This window comes from Eutrigla gurnardus (genome assembly GCF_963514095.1).
Source record: "Eutrigla gurnardus genome assembly, chromosome: 5".
Lineage (NCBI taxonomy): Eukaryota > Metazoa > Chordata > Actinopteri > Perciformes > Triglidae > Eutrigla > Eutrigla gurnardus.
The window spans coordinates 22,943,815-22,958,270 of record NC_139919.1 but is presented as its reverse complement, the minus strand read 5'-3'; the positions used below and the strand labels follow the sequence as shown (position 1 = coordinate 22,958,270).

General features: G+C 39.2%; 2 protein-coding genes across 3 annotated transcripts; both read right to left on the bottom strand.

Moving 5' to 3' along the window:
* Positions 1–307: 307 nt before the first annotated feature.
* LOC311013564 (uncharacterized protein) lies at positions 308–6,830 on the bottom strand. 2 transcript variants are annotated; one of them, XM_084009675.1, is made up of 11 exons: positions 6,601–6,829; positions 5,610–5,885; positions 4,702–4,992; positions 3,826–4,125; positions 3,511–3,674; positions 3,349–3,408; positions 3,207–3,251; positions 2,521–2,553; positions 2,323–2,367; positions 1,418–1,656; positions 308–1,264 (listed from the first exon to the last, which is right to left on the bottom strand). In XM_084009675.1, the coding sequence occupies exons 1-10, from the start codon at positions 6,641–6,643 to the stop codon at positions 1,450–1,452; spliced, it is 1,464 nt and encodes a 487-aa protein (XP_083865801.1). In that variant the 5' UTR covers positions 6,644–6,829; the 3' UTR covers positions 308–1,264; positions 1,418–1,449. The 2 variants fall into 2 exon arrangements, with proteins under 2 accessions (XP_083865801.1, XP_083865802.1); XM_084009676.1 differs by lacking the exon at positions 2,521–2,553 and having other exon boundaries at positions 6,601–6,830.
* A 494-nt stretch (positions 6,831–7,324) lies between these two features.
* Positions 7,325–13,551, bottom strand: LOC311014120 (uncharacterized protein). The gene is made up of 10 exons (XM_084010521.1): positions 13,453–13,551; positions 13,272–13,317; positions 11,401–11,546; positions 11,131–11,263; positions 10,706–10,978; positions 10,333–10,617; positions 10,088–10,236; positions 9,879–10,004; positions 9,068–9,112; positions 7,325–8,995 (listed from the first exon to the last, which is right to left on the bottom strand). Exons 1-10 carry the CDS (start codon positions 13,522–13,524, stop codon positions 8,798–8,800), a joined length of 1,473 nt encoding a protein of 490 aa, XP_083866647.1. The 5' UTR covers positions 13,525–13,551; the 3' UTR covers positions 7,325–8,797.
* Between the last annotated feature and the right edge of the window lie 905 nt (positions 13,552–14,456).

The following is a 14,456-nucleotide window of genomic DNA, read 5'->3' as shown; positions in this document are numbered from 1 at the left end:
GTGGGAAACTAAAAGAGATTTTCAGGATCACCCAGAGTAAATCTGTCTACAAAGAATTGATTGTCTTGTACACAAACCGATTTATGACTCCTCGACAACATACAAAAGGCCCTGTCCTGGTGGATTTCTGCTCAGTTGAGTTTCCTCTGTGAACCAGTTTGTGTGGTGGGAAGGAATTTATATGCTTGGATGAGCATTTGGGTATGTGGCTGGGTGGGGGCGGTGCTTGCAGTGGCAATGAAGTTCTGTCACAGAACTACAAGTAAAGAATGACAGAAGAGTGGGGGAAAAAATGCAAATTCAAATTTGGGTGTTATTAGATTTAATGCACTACACAATGATACAAACACAATATGCTTACTTGTTCAGACATACATAAGCTGAATTACATGGAGCATAATGTCAAACAAATGTACAAGTAACACAGTTACAATTAGGACTTTTAAATGCAAAGAACTCTGCAAAGATAAGGATACTCTGTTTGAGTCCTGAAAAATATAAACAGTCAAGCTGGTCGGCAATATATTGTGTCCCTGAAATATGTGTCCCTGAAATAACTGCAGGAATGAGGAAGCAATTCACCCAGTAGGCTACTATCACACTCTAATGAGCTTGTTACGTTTGAGACATGAGAGGAAATTATTTAAGTAATACAGGCACTCTAAACTTTCCTTTGCACCGGTTTTGTAACATGTGATCCTTTGGTATACAGTCTCATGCTCAGCTCTGTAAAAGTTAAATAAATGAGACTAACTCAGATGCAAACATGGTGTTCAATCATTCCTTCAAACATTTTGGGAAACACTTTTATTGGTTAGCTAACTTTTTACAACGTTTGCATCTAGCATCCCTTTCCCATTTAGAATCCATAGCCCACTTGGCTTTATAGGGTTGGCAAACCAGTACCCGGAAATCTTGCTTTTAACCAGTGTGGCTGTTCAGTCCACACTCCTCGACAGGAAGTTAGCCGACATTCCACTGTCAAACATCTTGCACTTGGGGCAGAGCTGTAGCTGTTTTGCAGGCTGTGACTTACAGGAATAGAGGCAGCACTGCATAGGGGTGTGCGTTCAGTTGGTTGCTTTCAATGACATCAAGTTCACTCTGGCCTGCGCTTTCTCTCATACAGTAGTAAATATTTTAAAACTGAAACCCATTGTCACACATGTCATACAGGTACATACATGAAATGTGTAAGGCTGACACGTTTTGGCCGATCGGTTGGTCGATGTTCCCTGGTGTAATTTTAATCAGAGGACAAATCCTGCACATAAAAATTGAGGAAAATAGTTTAATGATCCATCTCCACAATTAAGTAGTATACAGTTTTCTATCCAATGTTTTTAGCATAACTACTATACTACAGGCTTTTCCTTTAATGTCACAATAGTGAATGAGTTAAAAAAAAAAGGTTTACCCATTTCAGTGGACCTTTCAAAGTCAAGGTTCTCAGAGGAAGTTGAGTTTGTCAGAGTTGTAAACATCACTGTTAGTAGAGGCTGAACTGAGAGGGAGGGCAGAGGGAAAGGTCATCCCCAAGTCAAATTGTGGCTCAGGGTCGGAGAGGACAGGGACAGGTGGAGCGTCTGCCTGCTCTGCTGGAAATACAACCTGGAGAGCAGGTGGAGCGTCTGCCTCCTCTGCTGGAAATACAACCTGGAGAGAAAAAGACAGTCATGTCACAGTGTCGGACTAAGCAACATGGAAAATATTCAAATTATCACAGATATTTTTTATACATTAGCATTAAACAATGTATCATTATTATTACAATTTCTATAATTGACAAACAAAATATACTGATAAACAGGCTCACCTATTAAATTAACAGGGCGGGGCTGTTGTACCGGACTGCATTAGGGTTACATATAATCTCAAACGAAGCTTCAAATGTAAAAAATGTACACCTCTATTGGCTCAGTGTGATCCACTATGTGATGTGTGGCGGGTGATGATGACACTAATGACCCCTCGTTGTGTGAGTGTTTGCTATGTGGGCTTGTGGTGCTGCTTTAGGAAGGAAAGCCCTCCCTTACAGCGCTTTACAAGAACAGGGCATTGTTTCTGGTGTTTCCCAAAAATGGCAGATGGGGAACAATTGAAAAGCAAAAGAAAAATCACTTTCAACATTTTACATAAAGTACACGTGCGCAAGTTTGACATAATACGCATTACATAATACAAGAGCAGACTGCTAGCGAGTAAATGTGGAAATAATGTAGTGTTTTAAACTTTTTTAGGAAAAACTGTCCTCACAGAGTAGAGTAGCACAATGAACACACTGGAGAGCTACTTAGAAAATCTGTAAAAAGCATTTTCTACCTCAGAATAAGATGGCGGCGCAATCACAGGAGGATGATAGTGTATCTGCAGAGTGAAGCAATACATATACATACATACATTAACAGGCTCATTGTTACACTGCAGTACAAATTAAACAGAAACAAAGTAGGTAATTAAGATATCAACAGCAGGATTTTGAGGAGCAAAGTAGTGGACACACAGGTATGGTAGCCTCACCTTTTGGTTGTGCATGTCAGATAAAGCAGCAGCCTGTGAATATGAAGCTACATTAGCATGAACACCAGAAATGAGGAAAGAGATAGCCTGGCTCTGTCCAGCTAACACATTCCTACTGCAAGTACCTTCTGGCACAGAACTCAAGCTTGACCTGCAACTAGTCAGTAGACAGGGTTTTTTTTTTTTTTTTGCATTTGGACAGATTAGTTTTCCCTGCTGTTACTTTATCTGTACAAAGCTAAGCTAAGGGTTCCTGTAGTTTCATCGTTACTATACAGATCAGGCACAACCTCCAGTGCTGAGAAAATTAAGCAAAACTAAAGTGCAGTTCATCTATTTCTGCCCAACATTATTTATCATTATATTAAGATTTAAAGTTAAGCATTATCGAGGCTGTGCTGCTTTGGTGACAGGTGGGTGCCATCCCAGGTCGCTGCTAGCTGTCTGCCCTGCTGTGGGCCAGCCCCAGCTCCACTGATCTAGTAAATGTGCATGGAAATAATGTAGGTTTCAAACTTTTTTAGGAAAAAATGTCCTCACAAAAGTGTTTTGGGGAAGTAAATGCACCCGACATGTTTGTTTTCAGCCTCAAAACACACACACGTCACTTTAAATCGGAGAAACACAGAGTAGCACAACAAACACACTGGAGAGCTAGAAAATCTGTAAAAAAAAGTATTTTCTACCTCAGAATAAGATGGCGGCGCATTCGCAGGAGGATGATAGTGTATCTGCAGAGTGAAGCAATACATAACATATTAGTTGTGGAGAAGCAGGAGCATAAACTCAAGTGTTGAGGCAACAAGAGAGATGAAATGCAACACAGACCTCTGTCCCAGAGGGCTGACTGATTTGGTCTGGCCTCGACCCAACAGGCTCATTGTCACACTGCAGTTTGAATTAAACAGAAACACAGGGGGTAATTATGATATCAACGGCAGGACTTTGAGGAGTAAAGTAGTGGACACACTGGACACACGGTAGCCTCACCTCTTGGTTTTGCACGTCAGATAAAGCACCAGCCGCCTCAGCCTCAGATCCGTCCTCTTTGGAGGAACTCTTCCGACAGCAGCAGCACTTCAGGCAGTAGCAGAGAAGTGAGGAGAAGACCACACCAGCACTAATACTGATTGTAGATGGCTCATAAGGTGTTGCTGAAACGATGACTCAATTAGCCAATGATTAATTGTGTAATTTATGACATTTTTGATGTTATTTGCTGCCATTCCATTGTTCCATTGTTTTTATGACCAGGTGATGATCTAATTACGCAGTCATCTGACATTTATTTCAAGACATACTTACGCTCCACTTCCAGTGACACCTCTACGGCCGTGTCGCCATTCAGATCTCTGATCTCATAGCGTCCTTTGCATGACACTTGGAGGTCCATGTTTGAAATCCCACATGGCCAAACGAGCTCAAACCCGTTGCATTCATATTCATCCAACCCCCCCTTCAGCCTGCCTCCATAAACTATTGTAACCGCCGACGTCGGCTCGGGGTCGCTTTCTGGGAAGAAGTAAATGTTGCAGAAGCTTGATTCCAGATCAAAAGCGAAGCTGAAGCCTTCACCTTGTTTCCGTTCAAAAGTCTTTTCGATACCTGGAAGATAGGAGACATAAGCATACCAAACACTCCTTCCACTCCTTAGGTCTTAAAGTAGAATTTCTAGTTTTTTCTTTCACATAGCATGGCAGCTGTGATACGCTTAAAGGAATACTTTGTGTTTGTGTGTTGTTTTCTTGCTGAGAGTTAGGTGAGATTGTTGTTTTCTTTGTTGTTGTTTGCTGTGCTAAGATAAGCGTCTCCTGTATTTTCATGTTTACTGTATAGAGACGTGGGTGTTATCAATATTTTCATTTAACTCTCAGCAGAAAAAATGTGTAGCTTTTCCTTTAAATCCATATCATTTACAAAGGGTTTTAATGATGCAAAGTTTTTGTCTATATGCTTTCATCTTCCAAAAATGAAATGAAGCAGATCATGCTGCGTGAGAGTTTTCTAATGACTTTCTGATGCTTTTGGACTGACGGGGTGAATCCAAGCTGCCCACAGCCGCTATACTCTGCGAAGGATAAAAACTACAAATGCTTGAGGTCAGAATGCTATTTGAAGACAGTTAAATTATTCAATAAGACAGTCATCTGACACTTATTTAAAAAAAATCAGGTTACTTACGTTGCATAGTCAGTGACATCGCCAACGCGGTGTTGTTATTCGGATCTCTGATCTCATAGCGTCCGTTGCATGTCATCTGGAGGACCTTATTTGAAATCCCACATGGCCTCGTCAACTCAAACCCTACGCAACGAAAATCTCCCAAGCCCTCCGACAGCCTGCCTTGATCAACAATCAACACACTCGGACGGCCGCTTTCTGGGAAGAAGTAAATGTTGCAGGAGCTTGATTTCAGATCATAAGAGATGCGAAGGCTCTCACCAGGTTTCCGTTCATAGGTCAATGCAATTCCTGGAAGACAGACCAGAGAGTGCAATGAATAACAAAGTGATATCTTTTGTGTATCAAACAATCCACCCGATCAGCTTAAAGGAATAATCCAACTTTCTCAAATGTGGTTATTTACTTTATAACAGAATAATAGAAGTTAAATCACGACACATTTAATATAATCAGCTCTTAAACCCGGTCTTACATAAATAACTACTATAATACTTTATAATAATACTTTAAGACCCAACATATTTCCATGAGTAAGCATTTGGGCGACTTAATGAGGAGAAACCTCAAGCAGAACCAGGATGTGGGTGGAAGGCCATCTGCCTTAACAACCCTCGGGGGTGAATATGAAGCTACGTTAGCATTAACACAGGAAACGGGGAAAGAGATAGTCTGGTTCTGTCCAACTGACACATTCCAAGTACTGCAAGTACCTAGTCTGGCACAGAGCTCAACCTTGAACCGCAACTTATCAGTAGACAGTAGAATATTGAATACTTTTATATGATAATATTACACCTAAATGCTTACATCCAAATTACCAAAAGAGTGCGATGCCACAGTGCCTTTACAAAAAGAAATGCTAGGACAGGAAATTAAATACGTTGAGAAATAAGAAGGATCTTCACCTTTTACATCAATTTTGTAGGAGTCCAATCTTCTCTGATCTTTGTCTCTTAATATATAGCGACCGCTATCTTTCTGAGTTAAATCAAATATCGCAAAGATGATATCCGACATTCTATACTTTCTGTCCAGTGATGTTCGAGGGTCACCGGTTTTCCATATGATCGTCACGTTTGAGTTGTAACTGGGCCTGAACTCGATGGAGTCAGGCTGACGGTACAGCCGGATGAAGTACTGCTTCCCATACTTCGGCTCACTATGCGTGTCAGTGTAGCAGCCTAGTGAGAGAAAGTCCAACAGAAACATTAGGAATGTACCACACATCTTCTTGGCATTATTTATTTTAATGATTTGAACATTTTAGCATGATTTAATTTTGCTTGACTAAATTAAATTGTCAATTTATTTGGCAATCTTTGTGAGTAAGTGATACACCTGGACATACTGTATAGTCACATACTATTATAAGTACTTGTTTACACTACTACAGAGTAGTAGTATGCATATCATTTACACTTAAGTAAAAGAGGCCACAATGCAAAAATACTGTATTAGGGTTAGTGGTTAGGGTTGAATTCAGTTGAATTAGTTCTGCTTTTGTAAAAAGGTAATGTAATATGTTAGCTATTAAGTGTTAAAAGTATGAACCCCAAATTTAAGTGCAAAAATAATGATCCTGTGCAACATAAACAAAACGTAATGATTTCCGGGTCTTGTATATTCAAGACACGTTACATATATATAAAAAAAATGCATATGTATTGTTAGCACATTACTTTTAGTATATTTCATTTATAAAAGTGACGTTTTTAAGTTTAATCCGAAGGCCTCGCCTACAGTACTAGTATATGCATTTCGACACTTTCCACCACTGATTGAATACCAGACATACTATGTACTTTACGACTTAAATACTCATCGTTATAGTTTATTATAGTATTGAAAGCAGCCTCGTTTGATAGGATTGATATATTTCGTTTACACTTTACTCACCCACGCAAACAAAGGCGCCCAGCAACAACAACACTATCATCATCCGCCGGGTTTCAAAACACAAAACACGAGTCCAGTGTGAACCGTCGCCGACCAGAATACAGTTTATCAAAACACTTTAATATATTCACAGTGTTGAGAAGGAGTTGTACGATGTACATATTCCTCTCTTCAATATCCGCTCATACTGAGTGCCGCGGATAGAGGTCGTATGGGCCCGGCCCCGCCCCGCAGGACGTTCCTGTGGATACACTCGTGGTGCGTTTAAGGACTGTCGGATGAGATTGTTGTTGGTGCTAGCCGTCCTAGCATGGCTGTTACGTGTCAGGTCACCGAGATCAGTGGGCATGCGTGTAAAGGAGGGCTATTCATTGGAGTGACAAAAGGTTAACTTTATCCTGGAGAGCCTCGAGGGCCAGTAAAAAGTGACTAGATATAGTTGAAGTATGAGCGGGCGTTTAGAAATTACGTTTTCAAGTGCATAACAAACATAAATCACACAAACGGAAATACTTATTCATGATTTATTAAAGAGATATACCTCCAATTTTACACATGGAAGTCTATTCTGGGGTCTGACGACACCCCTGATGTATCGCCCAGATTATCTCAGACTGGGTTTGAGATTTGAACAGAAAACCGGAATTTGATTTACCTAGTTGGGAGGGCCTTGTTGCATTATGGGAAATGCTGGATCCAGTGAAGTTGGAGCTTGACACATGCGATGGATTAAAATGTGTGTTTTATTGTTATTTTATTGTGCTACATCAATATTCTGTGAGTGCAATTTGATCACATTCGATCAACAGTATAGGAACTCACAAGATACGCAGAAAAGACCTGAAACTAGTCACATGATTTATAACTTTTGCACACCAAAAGAAGTCAAAGACCCAAAACAAAACACACACATATTTCGTGTAAAATCCCCCCAAAATTCTAACTTGACAAGGATTCACATAGGACCCCATTGCTCAGAAAATTGGGAATATATTTTCAGGACCTTAAACCAGTAATTTGAGGTGAGACATTTACATAGAACATTCGTTTCTCAACCACAAATAAATTATGCAGTATATGCAACAATCACAGTCACCGAACACTGATAGTAGTACATGTTTACTTTTAATACTCAAGTAAATTTAACTGCAGTCTTCCAAACTTTTAAATGTCCTTGTGTTGTTTGCAGAATACAGATTGTTTTTGTGTCAAAATACTTTTACGTGATTGCTTTTATTCACATTTCTATGGTTATGCAAAATGTTGGAGTTGTGATGGTACACTGATGCAGAAATTGTTGTTCACATTAAATTTTAAACTACATTACATTCATCTTGGAAATGCAGCTAACCCCTGGGATTTTATTCAGTCCATTATGGCAGGTTATTTAGCTCTTATAAACCAGGAGTAGTATTTTACATTTCATGGCCTAATGATCGGACCAGTTTCTTAAAGTCACAAGACACAAAACCTACAAATAATCACTTAAAGATACACAGCGTAACAGTTTCTATGGGACTTATAACTTTACAAAGCATAACACAAATAAAAATATCACATATCATTTCTCAAAATGATAAAAGACACATTGATATGTATGGCTGAAGAGGCACATGGGTCTGTAACAACTGTATAAAATATTACATAAGTAATGTCAAGTGGTGAAGTCCTAAATTTCATTGTAATATATCTCCCCTCGATATTGGCAGTAGATGAAAATGTACATGCATAATTATGCATCTATAACCTGAGTTTAGAGCACCGACATTAATATAACATAGTACACACATGAATTATGAGCTGTCCATTTACATTGAATACAGAATGGAGCTAGAGTGCTTGAGCTTTATTCTTAAATGAATTGATGTCTTGGTATTACTCCTACACCCTACAGCTGTGTTGTGAAGAGTTACTGGAGTACTGGCCTCAAACGTCTGATCACACCACATTTGTGTTTGGATCTACAAAGCTAGACAGAGAATATCCCTCATATCCTACGATGAGTCTCGTCGTGTGTCGACATGGTGTGAATGATATCTTTCTACATCGTTCTTATCCTGTGACCCTATCACCACAATCCAAGCAGGAACTCAGTTTTTCATGTGCGTATCTCACACAATCCAATCAAGGACCGATATGGCTGTTTCCTGGCTAGTCACGAAGCACAACGCTAGGCTAGACTCAACTCTGCTCCGCTTTAATTTCCGATGTGTTCATTAGTTGAGATAAAGTTGAGTTTATCTGAGGTATAAACATTAGAAAAACTTGAGTCTGAACTGAGGGGAGGAGCAGAAGGCATTCCTTTTAGCTCAAACCTTGGCTGGGGGTCTGAGGAGAGACAATCATAGCCGATTGAAAGAGCTGGACCGACTCCCTGTCCTCCTACAGGTGCAACCTGGAGACAGAATGGGCATGTAAATAACATGCATTTGGCATTTAGAGGGATGTTGTATGTTTGTGTGTGTACCTCAGGCTGAAGGGGGTTCACATGGATATTCAGAGGGTTGTTCACCTGGAGGTCAAACAAAATGCATGTGATTCAGAAAAAGGAGCACATATTGCAGGGATCTAATAATAATTTGATGGATGTTGATAGGAAGTATAACGTTAGCATGGATTCAATCCGTTTTGCTGTGGGCTGCAACTTGAGCTGTTTTTTTAGCCTATATATTTTAATACATTTTGGCCAATATGCATTATCAAAAGAATGCAGAATTAACTATTAGCAGTTCCTGTTTGCAATGAACCACTGGATGTACAAATAACAATCATGGATTAAATATTTGATTTCCTATTAAAGAAAACATAATTACGTGATGATTAACCCAAAAGCAAGTAAATATTACTATTTTAAAAATGAAAAACTTTTAACAGAATTAACAGAAAGTGATTCACGTTTTGTTTTTGTTTTGTTTGGAGTTATAAAGATTCATGAACATTTATTCACAATGGAATAATAATGGAGATATTTATATCCTCGGATATATCAGAACTGTAAACTCTAATCTATAAATGTGTAATAACGTCTACATGTGTGTTAAAAAACGGGTTCAGATTGTGTCTGTTTTAAAACAATAGACTGGTGCCCATTTGAAATATGAAGTTGCTGTACTCATTCATCCTGGTCAAACTGACCATCAGCAGCTCCCTTCTTAATGTGATACCAGTTTAAGTGACGGGGGACAAAATCTCCCAAATGTACAACCTTTTACGTACAAAACGTCCTCCTGGTTTTACTGTCTGTCTGCCACAAATCATCAGTGAAACACAACACTTACCAATGGCTCAAGCGGGATAGTTGCGCGTCCTCTAGGAACGGGTGAATCCCTTGAGTAACGGTTAGCATGAGAGTAACCTTGAGCAGGTGTAGCAGGGAAACTTGGGTGTGCAGGTTGATCTATATGCTGCAATTGGAAGGAGGATATTGAAGTCAAAAATGTCAAAGTATAATAGAAACAATTAGTCTCCCATTTGAGGAAGAACCTACATGGTGATACAAAGGAGGTGCAGGCTGAGGAGTAGAGTCGCTCCTTTTAGAGGACTTTTTACAACAGCACTTCTTCACACAGCAACAGCAGACGATCACCGCAAACACAATCCCGACACCAATGCCGATGTAAACATGTGTATTATATTCTGTTGGAGCGGAAGACATAAGGTGGGTTATATTAATTTGAACCAACAGTAACAGTTTGTCACACTTTTTATTTAGTTTTATGTGCTGTTGCTCACTGTGGGTTACTTCCACTTCCACAATCTGGGCCAGATTGCCGTCTCGGTCTCTGAACTCAAAGGTGCCATTATCAGAGATTTGCACAGGATCAATCTGGAAGCCATGTGGCAAAACCCGGGTCCTTTTTGTCAGGCTATCATAACCTCTTTCCAGATATCCGTGCGAAAACAATGTTAAGGGTTCATTGTCCATCCCTGTAAAAGTCACAGTCCACGGGTTGCCGGGCCAAAGATAGTCAATTTGGAGGCGCTCGTTCACAATTAGATCATAGTGTCTACGTTGCGCTGTGGGATGAAGAGAATAAGAACATTAAATCAGATATGCAGCAGTCTAAAAGGTCACATGCAGCTTCTATCAAGTTCCTAGCATCACCGTCGACTTCGAGCAGTATCCGTGACAGCAAAGTGTGGTCTTTTGCTCTGAAGTTGTAGTGGCCCATGTCTGCCGGAATGACACCATTAATCTCCCAGGATTTACGCTTCATCTGCCCTCGGCCTCCCCTATTGATCTGATCGTTGGTGCGATTCCACAGGACTATTGGCTGGTCCACAGAATGAAGTGGAATGAACTCCAGGAATTCAGCCTGTCTTGGAACAGTACGGGAGAATATGTTCCCGTAATACTCCATTACCTTGTCACCACAATCTGAAAAGACACATCCAGACAACAGCAAAATAGAAAACAACAACAAAAAAACAGGTGAGACTTGTTGCACACACTTAATAGAAATGCCTATTTCCACAGAGGGTTTCTGATGGAATAGAGCCTTTAAATTTACAATAGTGGGATATTCTCACCCTTAATCATCAGCTGGATAATAGGATTAGGTCTATCGCCATAATATGAGATGGACAAACCTCCCTCATCTCTTTCTGTCAAATCTATGAATTCAACTGAGCCAATGGAAACTTGGAGGCGTGGGTCCTTTGACTGAATCAGTGGACGACACAAACACACATGCATTTACTCAGTGTGGAGAGTAGATTCTGTTCATCCATTGCACTGAAGATATTCCACATCTTGGATGTCATAGTGATACTATAGCGATAGTGGCAAAAGCTGCTCACCTTCCCCTTCTCCATCAGTAGCTTCGTGGACCCGTGAATCGGATGGAGGTACAACTTTCCATTGAAAAGGGGTGGAGTATAGCGTAACGGTAATTTCAGTTTTCCTCCATAGCAAATCCTTTCAGGCACAAATTGAGTGAATGAACCTTCAAATAGAAAGATACAAGTGAGGAAGAGATAGATTGAAGATTAAGATATGTCAGATGAAAAACACCTGAGGACATGTGGAGAGCATTTACATAAATATGGTACCACACAATATGGAAAAAAAAGAATCATTTTGTATATAATAATAATAATAATAATAATAATAATAATAATAATAATAGCTGCAGATGTAAACCAACATACCACCAATATGATTTTTCATGCTGAATTTCCAAGAAACTTATGAGCATGTTTTTGGTAAACACAGGAAGTGGCACCACTTCCTGTTTTTGTGTGATTCTTTGTGGACAAAACTGAGTTCTACAGATCTGTTGATTAAATCTCCTATTCAAGAAGACTAAGAATCTCTTTTTTGAGGACAGCCCTACTCTTTTATTATCAAGTTGCAGCATAATCAGGGACACTAGTTGTGTTGTAGGTTTGAGACTATGCACATTTGTATATTTACAACCAAAATAAATAGTGATCTGTGATATTAAATTATATATTAATGATTACATTAAGAGGAAGGGGGTTGTTTCTGTTTGATCTCATTGTAAACCTTAATCCAGCAACTCAGCTAAACAAATTTGACTACATATTAACAGAACATATTTGGTAAATGTTGCTGTTACCTTTCAAAGCAACTGACAAATTTCACATAACTTAGGATTTACAAGTTGTAGGGGAGACCGGGAATGGTTGTCCCTACATGTTTTTGTGTTTGTTAGAGCTGTTAAATGTTTACAACTTCATATTACTTCATAATACCACGTATTACTTCATGCTGAAAACTTTATAAGCACTTTCTTCTATAACATACGCACCATGTGTGTAGCCCTATCAGTGCATATGTGTCGAGTTAGTTTTAACACTTATTTAAAAAGCTATCAACTACGGCAGCCATTGTTTAGCCAGTTTTTGCAACCGTTTTTGTTTTTTGTTTTACCTCATTTTATTTATTATTATTTTTTTTTCACTGGATAAAAAAAAAATTAGACGCCTTATCTCGTAATTATGAGGAAAGATCTCGTAATTGTGAGATCAGGATCTCGTAATTATGAGGGAAGATCTCGTAATTATGAGAAAAGGAAACTTGCCACATTGGCCACCGCTTCACTCATGAATTTGTATCCATGACGCATTTTCAAGACACCTTAGAATTTCCCAGTGTCTCAAGCCGAGAAGGTGGTAATAGCAGATTACCTGCGATAGCGCCATCATTGCCACTGAGAGAGGATTTCTCTTCATTTTTCTTTATCTTTTTTCGTAATTACGAGATCTTCTCTCATAATTACGAGATCCTGATCCTGATAACGAGATCCTGATCTCGTTATCAGGATCTCGTAATTACGAGATCCTGATCTCGTAATTACGAGATAAGGCGTCTAATTTTTTTTTTTTATCCAGTGAATGCAATGCGCTTACTAATTTAATGCAAGTTACATAATCATGCCTTCCTACAAAATACAGACTTGGTCCCGATAGATAACTTATAAAACCTTTTAAAAAAGAAACCTGTGAAATAAAAGCCACGCAAGGTCAGAGAAGAGGTGGTCCAACATGAATCGACTCATCCCTTCATGGTGAAAGTGGCGCTGCAAACTACAACCTCCCTACAAACTACAATCTCCACAAAGCTCACAGATAGGAAAGCGAGAAAAAGCAGCAGAGTTAAATGTCCAATGAGCTAATAAATAAACCTGTGTGATTTCTATACTCACCACCAAACAAGACGCAGAAAACGGTCGCGTAGAACAACAACATCTTCTGCGGAGAGAAGAGACACGTTCACAGCTCATGTTAACTTTTTAACGCCATCACAACGTTTCTCCATGAAAACCAAAACACCGACCACAGAGAGAAACATATGAACAGCTGATGGGCGAGAGGTTATCAACTCACCATGCATAGACAATCCGTCCTGGCAAGTTTATGGTGTAAGGGGAAATTGGACAGGGGTGGGGCTTCCTTCATACCATGGTTGCGTCAGAGCAAACTGCGCACGCGCCCGACAGTGGAGCTCCGTTTTGTGTTGTTACCGTCTGGGGCCCTACGATAAAGCAGGGGGTCACGTGATGAAATGCATTGGATTCTTTCACTCTTTGAGGCCACACCTTCAAATTATACGATTCAAAAAGTTACTGTCATCTGCCCAGAATTCTGCCAAAAAGTAAGAAGGTGTGATTAGGGACCATTCATTTGAAGGGGTCTATAACCCTCAGTATGCAGGCAATAGGATATTTGATTAAAACCATGTCTTTCTAGGATACTGTTTATTTCGTAATAACCTGTAATATTCCCCATTAAATGAGAGGACTTTGTTCACTTAAATATAATTGTGAGAAATGTCGACATTTCTGTTCCCTTCGGAGGAATAGTTTGTTAAAGTTGTATGTGTTTTTTTAATTTTTTTTAATTAACTATTAAATATGTGATGTGAAACAGGGTTGGAATGTAAATTATATTTACTCAGATAGACTATTTGAAGTATACTTAAGTACAGTTTTGAAGTACATGTACTTTTTTTTATCACATTACTTAACGAATAAATGATGATGTATTAGTGGTGTAATGTCAAATGTATTACCAGTTGTAATATTTAATGCACAAGTTACATATCTGCACTTTATGTTATATTATGGAACAAAGGGGGCAACCTAAAAATAATTTGAATAAAAAAAGGTATCAAATCCATTACTTTGTCACTCTCTGCGTTTGAAATGTTGCTGATGTACAAAGGTATATGTTTATCATCACAACCTTGTATTAAAAAGTAGATTGCCTGAGTGTTATACGATTAGGCAAAGATATTAGGACATCATATTTTATAAGCTTACCATATTTTTTTTCATGTGAGTATCTGTTGTAATGTTTAAGGCACACGTCCGGCACAAGTATCCCACGTC

Coding starts and splice junctions, on each gene's coding strand:
- LOC311013564 (XM_084009675.1), bottom strand. CDS start 6,643: ATGATGATAGTGTTGTTGTTGCTGGGCGCCTTTGTTTGCGTGG. Junction 4,993..5,609: donor CTACAAAATTGATGTAAAAG/GTGAAGATCCTT, acceptor TCTGTCTTCCAG/GAATTGCATTGACCTATGAA. Junction 3,252..3,348: donor GTCAGCCCTCTGGGACAGAG/GTCTGTGTTGCA, acceptor TTCACTCTGCAG/ATACACTATCATCCTCCTGC.
- LOC311014120 (XM_084010521.1), bottom strand. CDS start 13,524: ATGAAGGAAGCCCCACCCCTGTCCAATTTCCCCTTACACCATAAACTT. Junction 11,547..13,271: donor TTTCTGCGTCTTGTTTGGTG/GTGAGTATAGAA, acceptor TTCTATTTGAAG/GTTCATTCACTCAATTTGTG. Junction 9,113..9,878: donor CTATCCCGCTTGAGCCATTG/GTAAGTGTTGTG, acceptor TTTGACCTCCAG/GTGAACAACCCTCTGAATAT.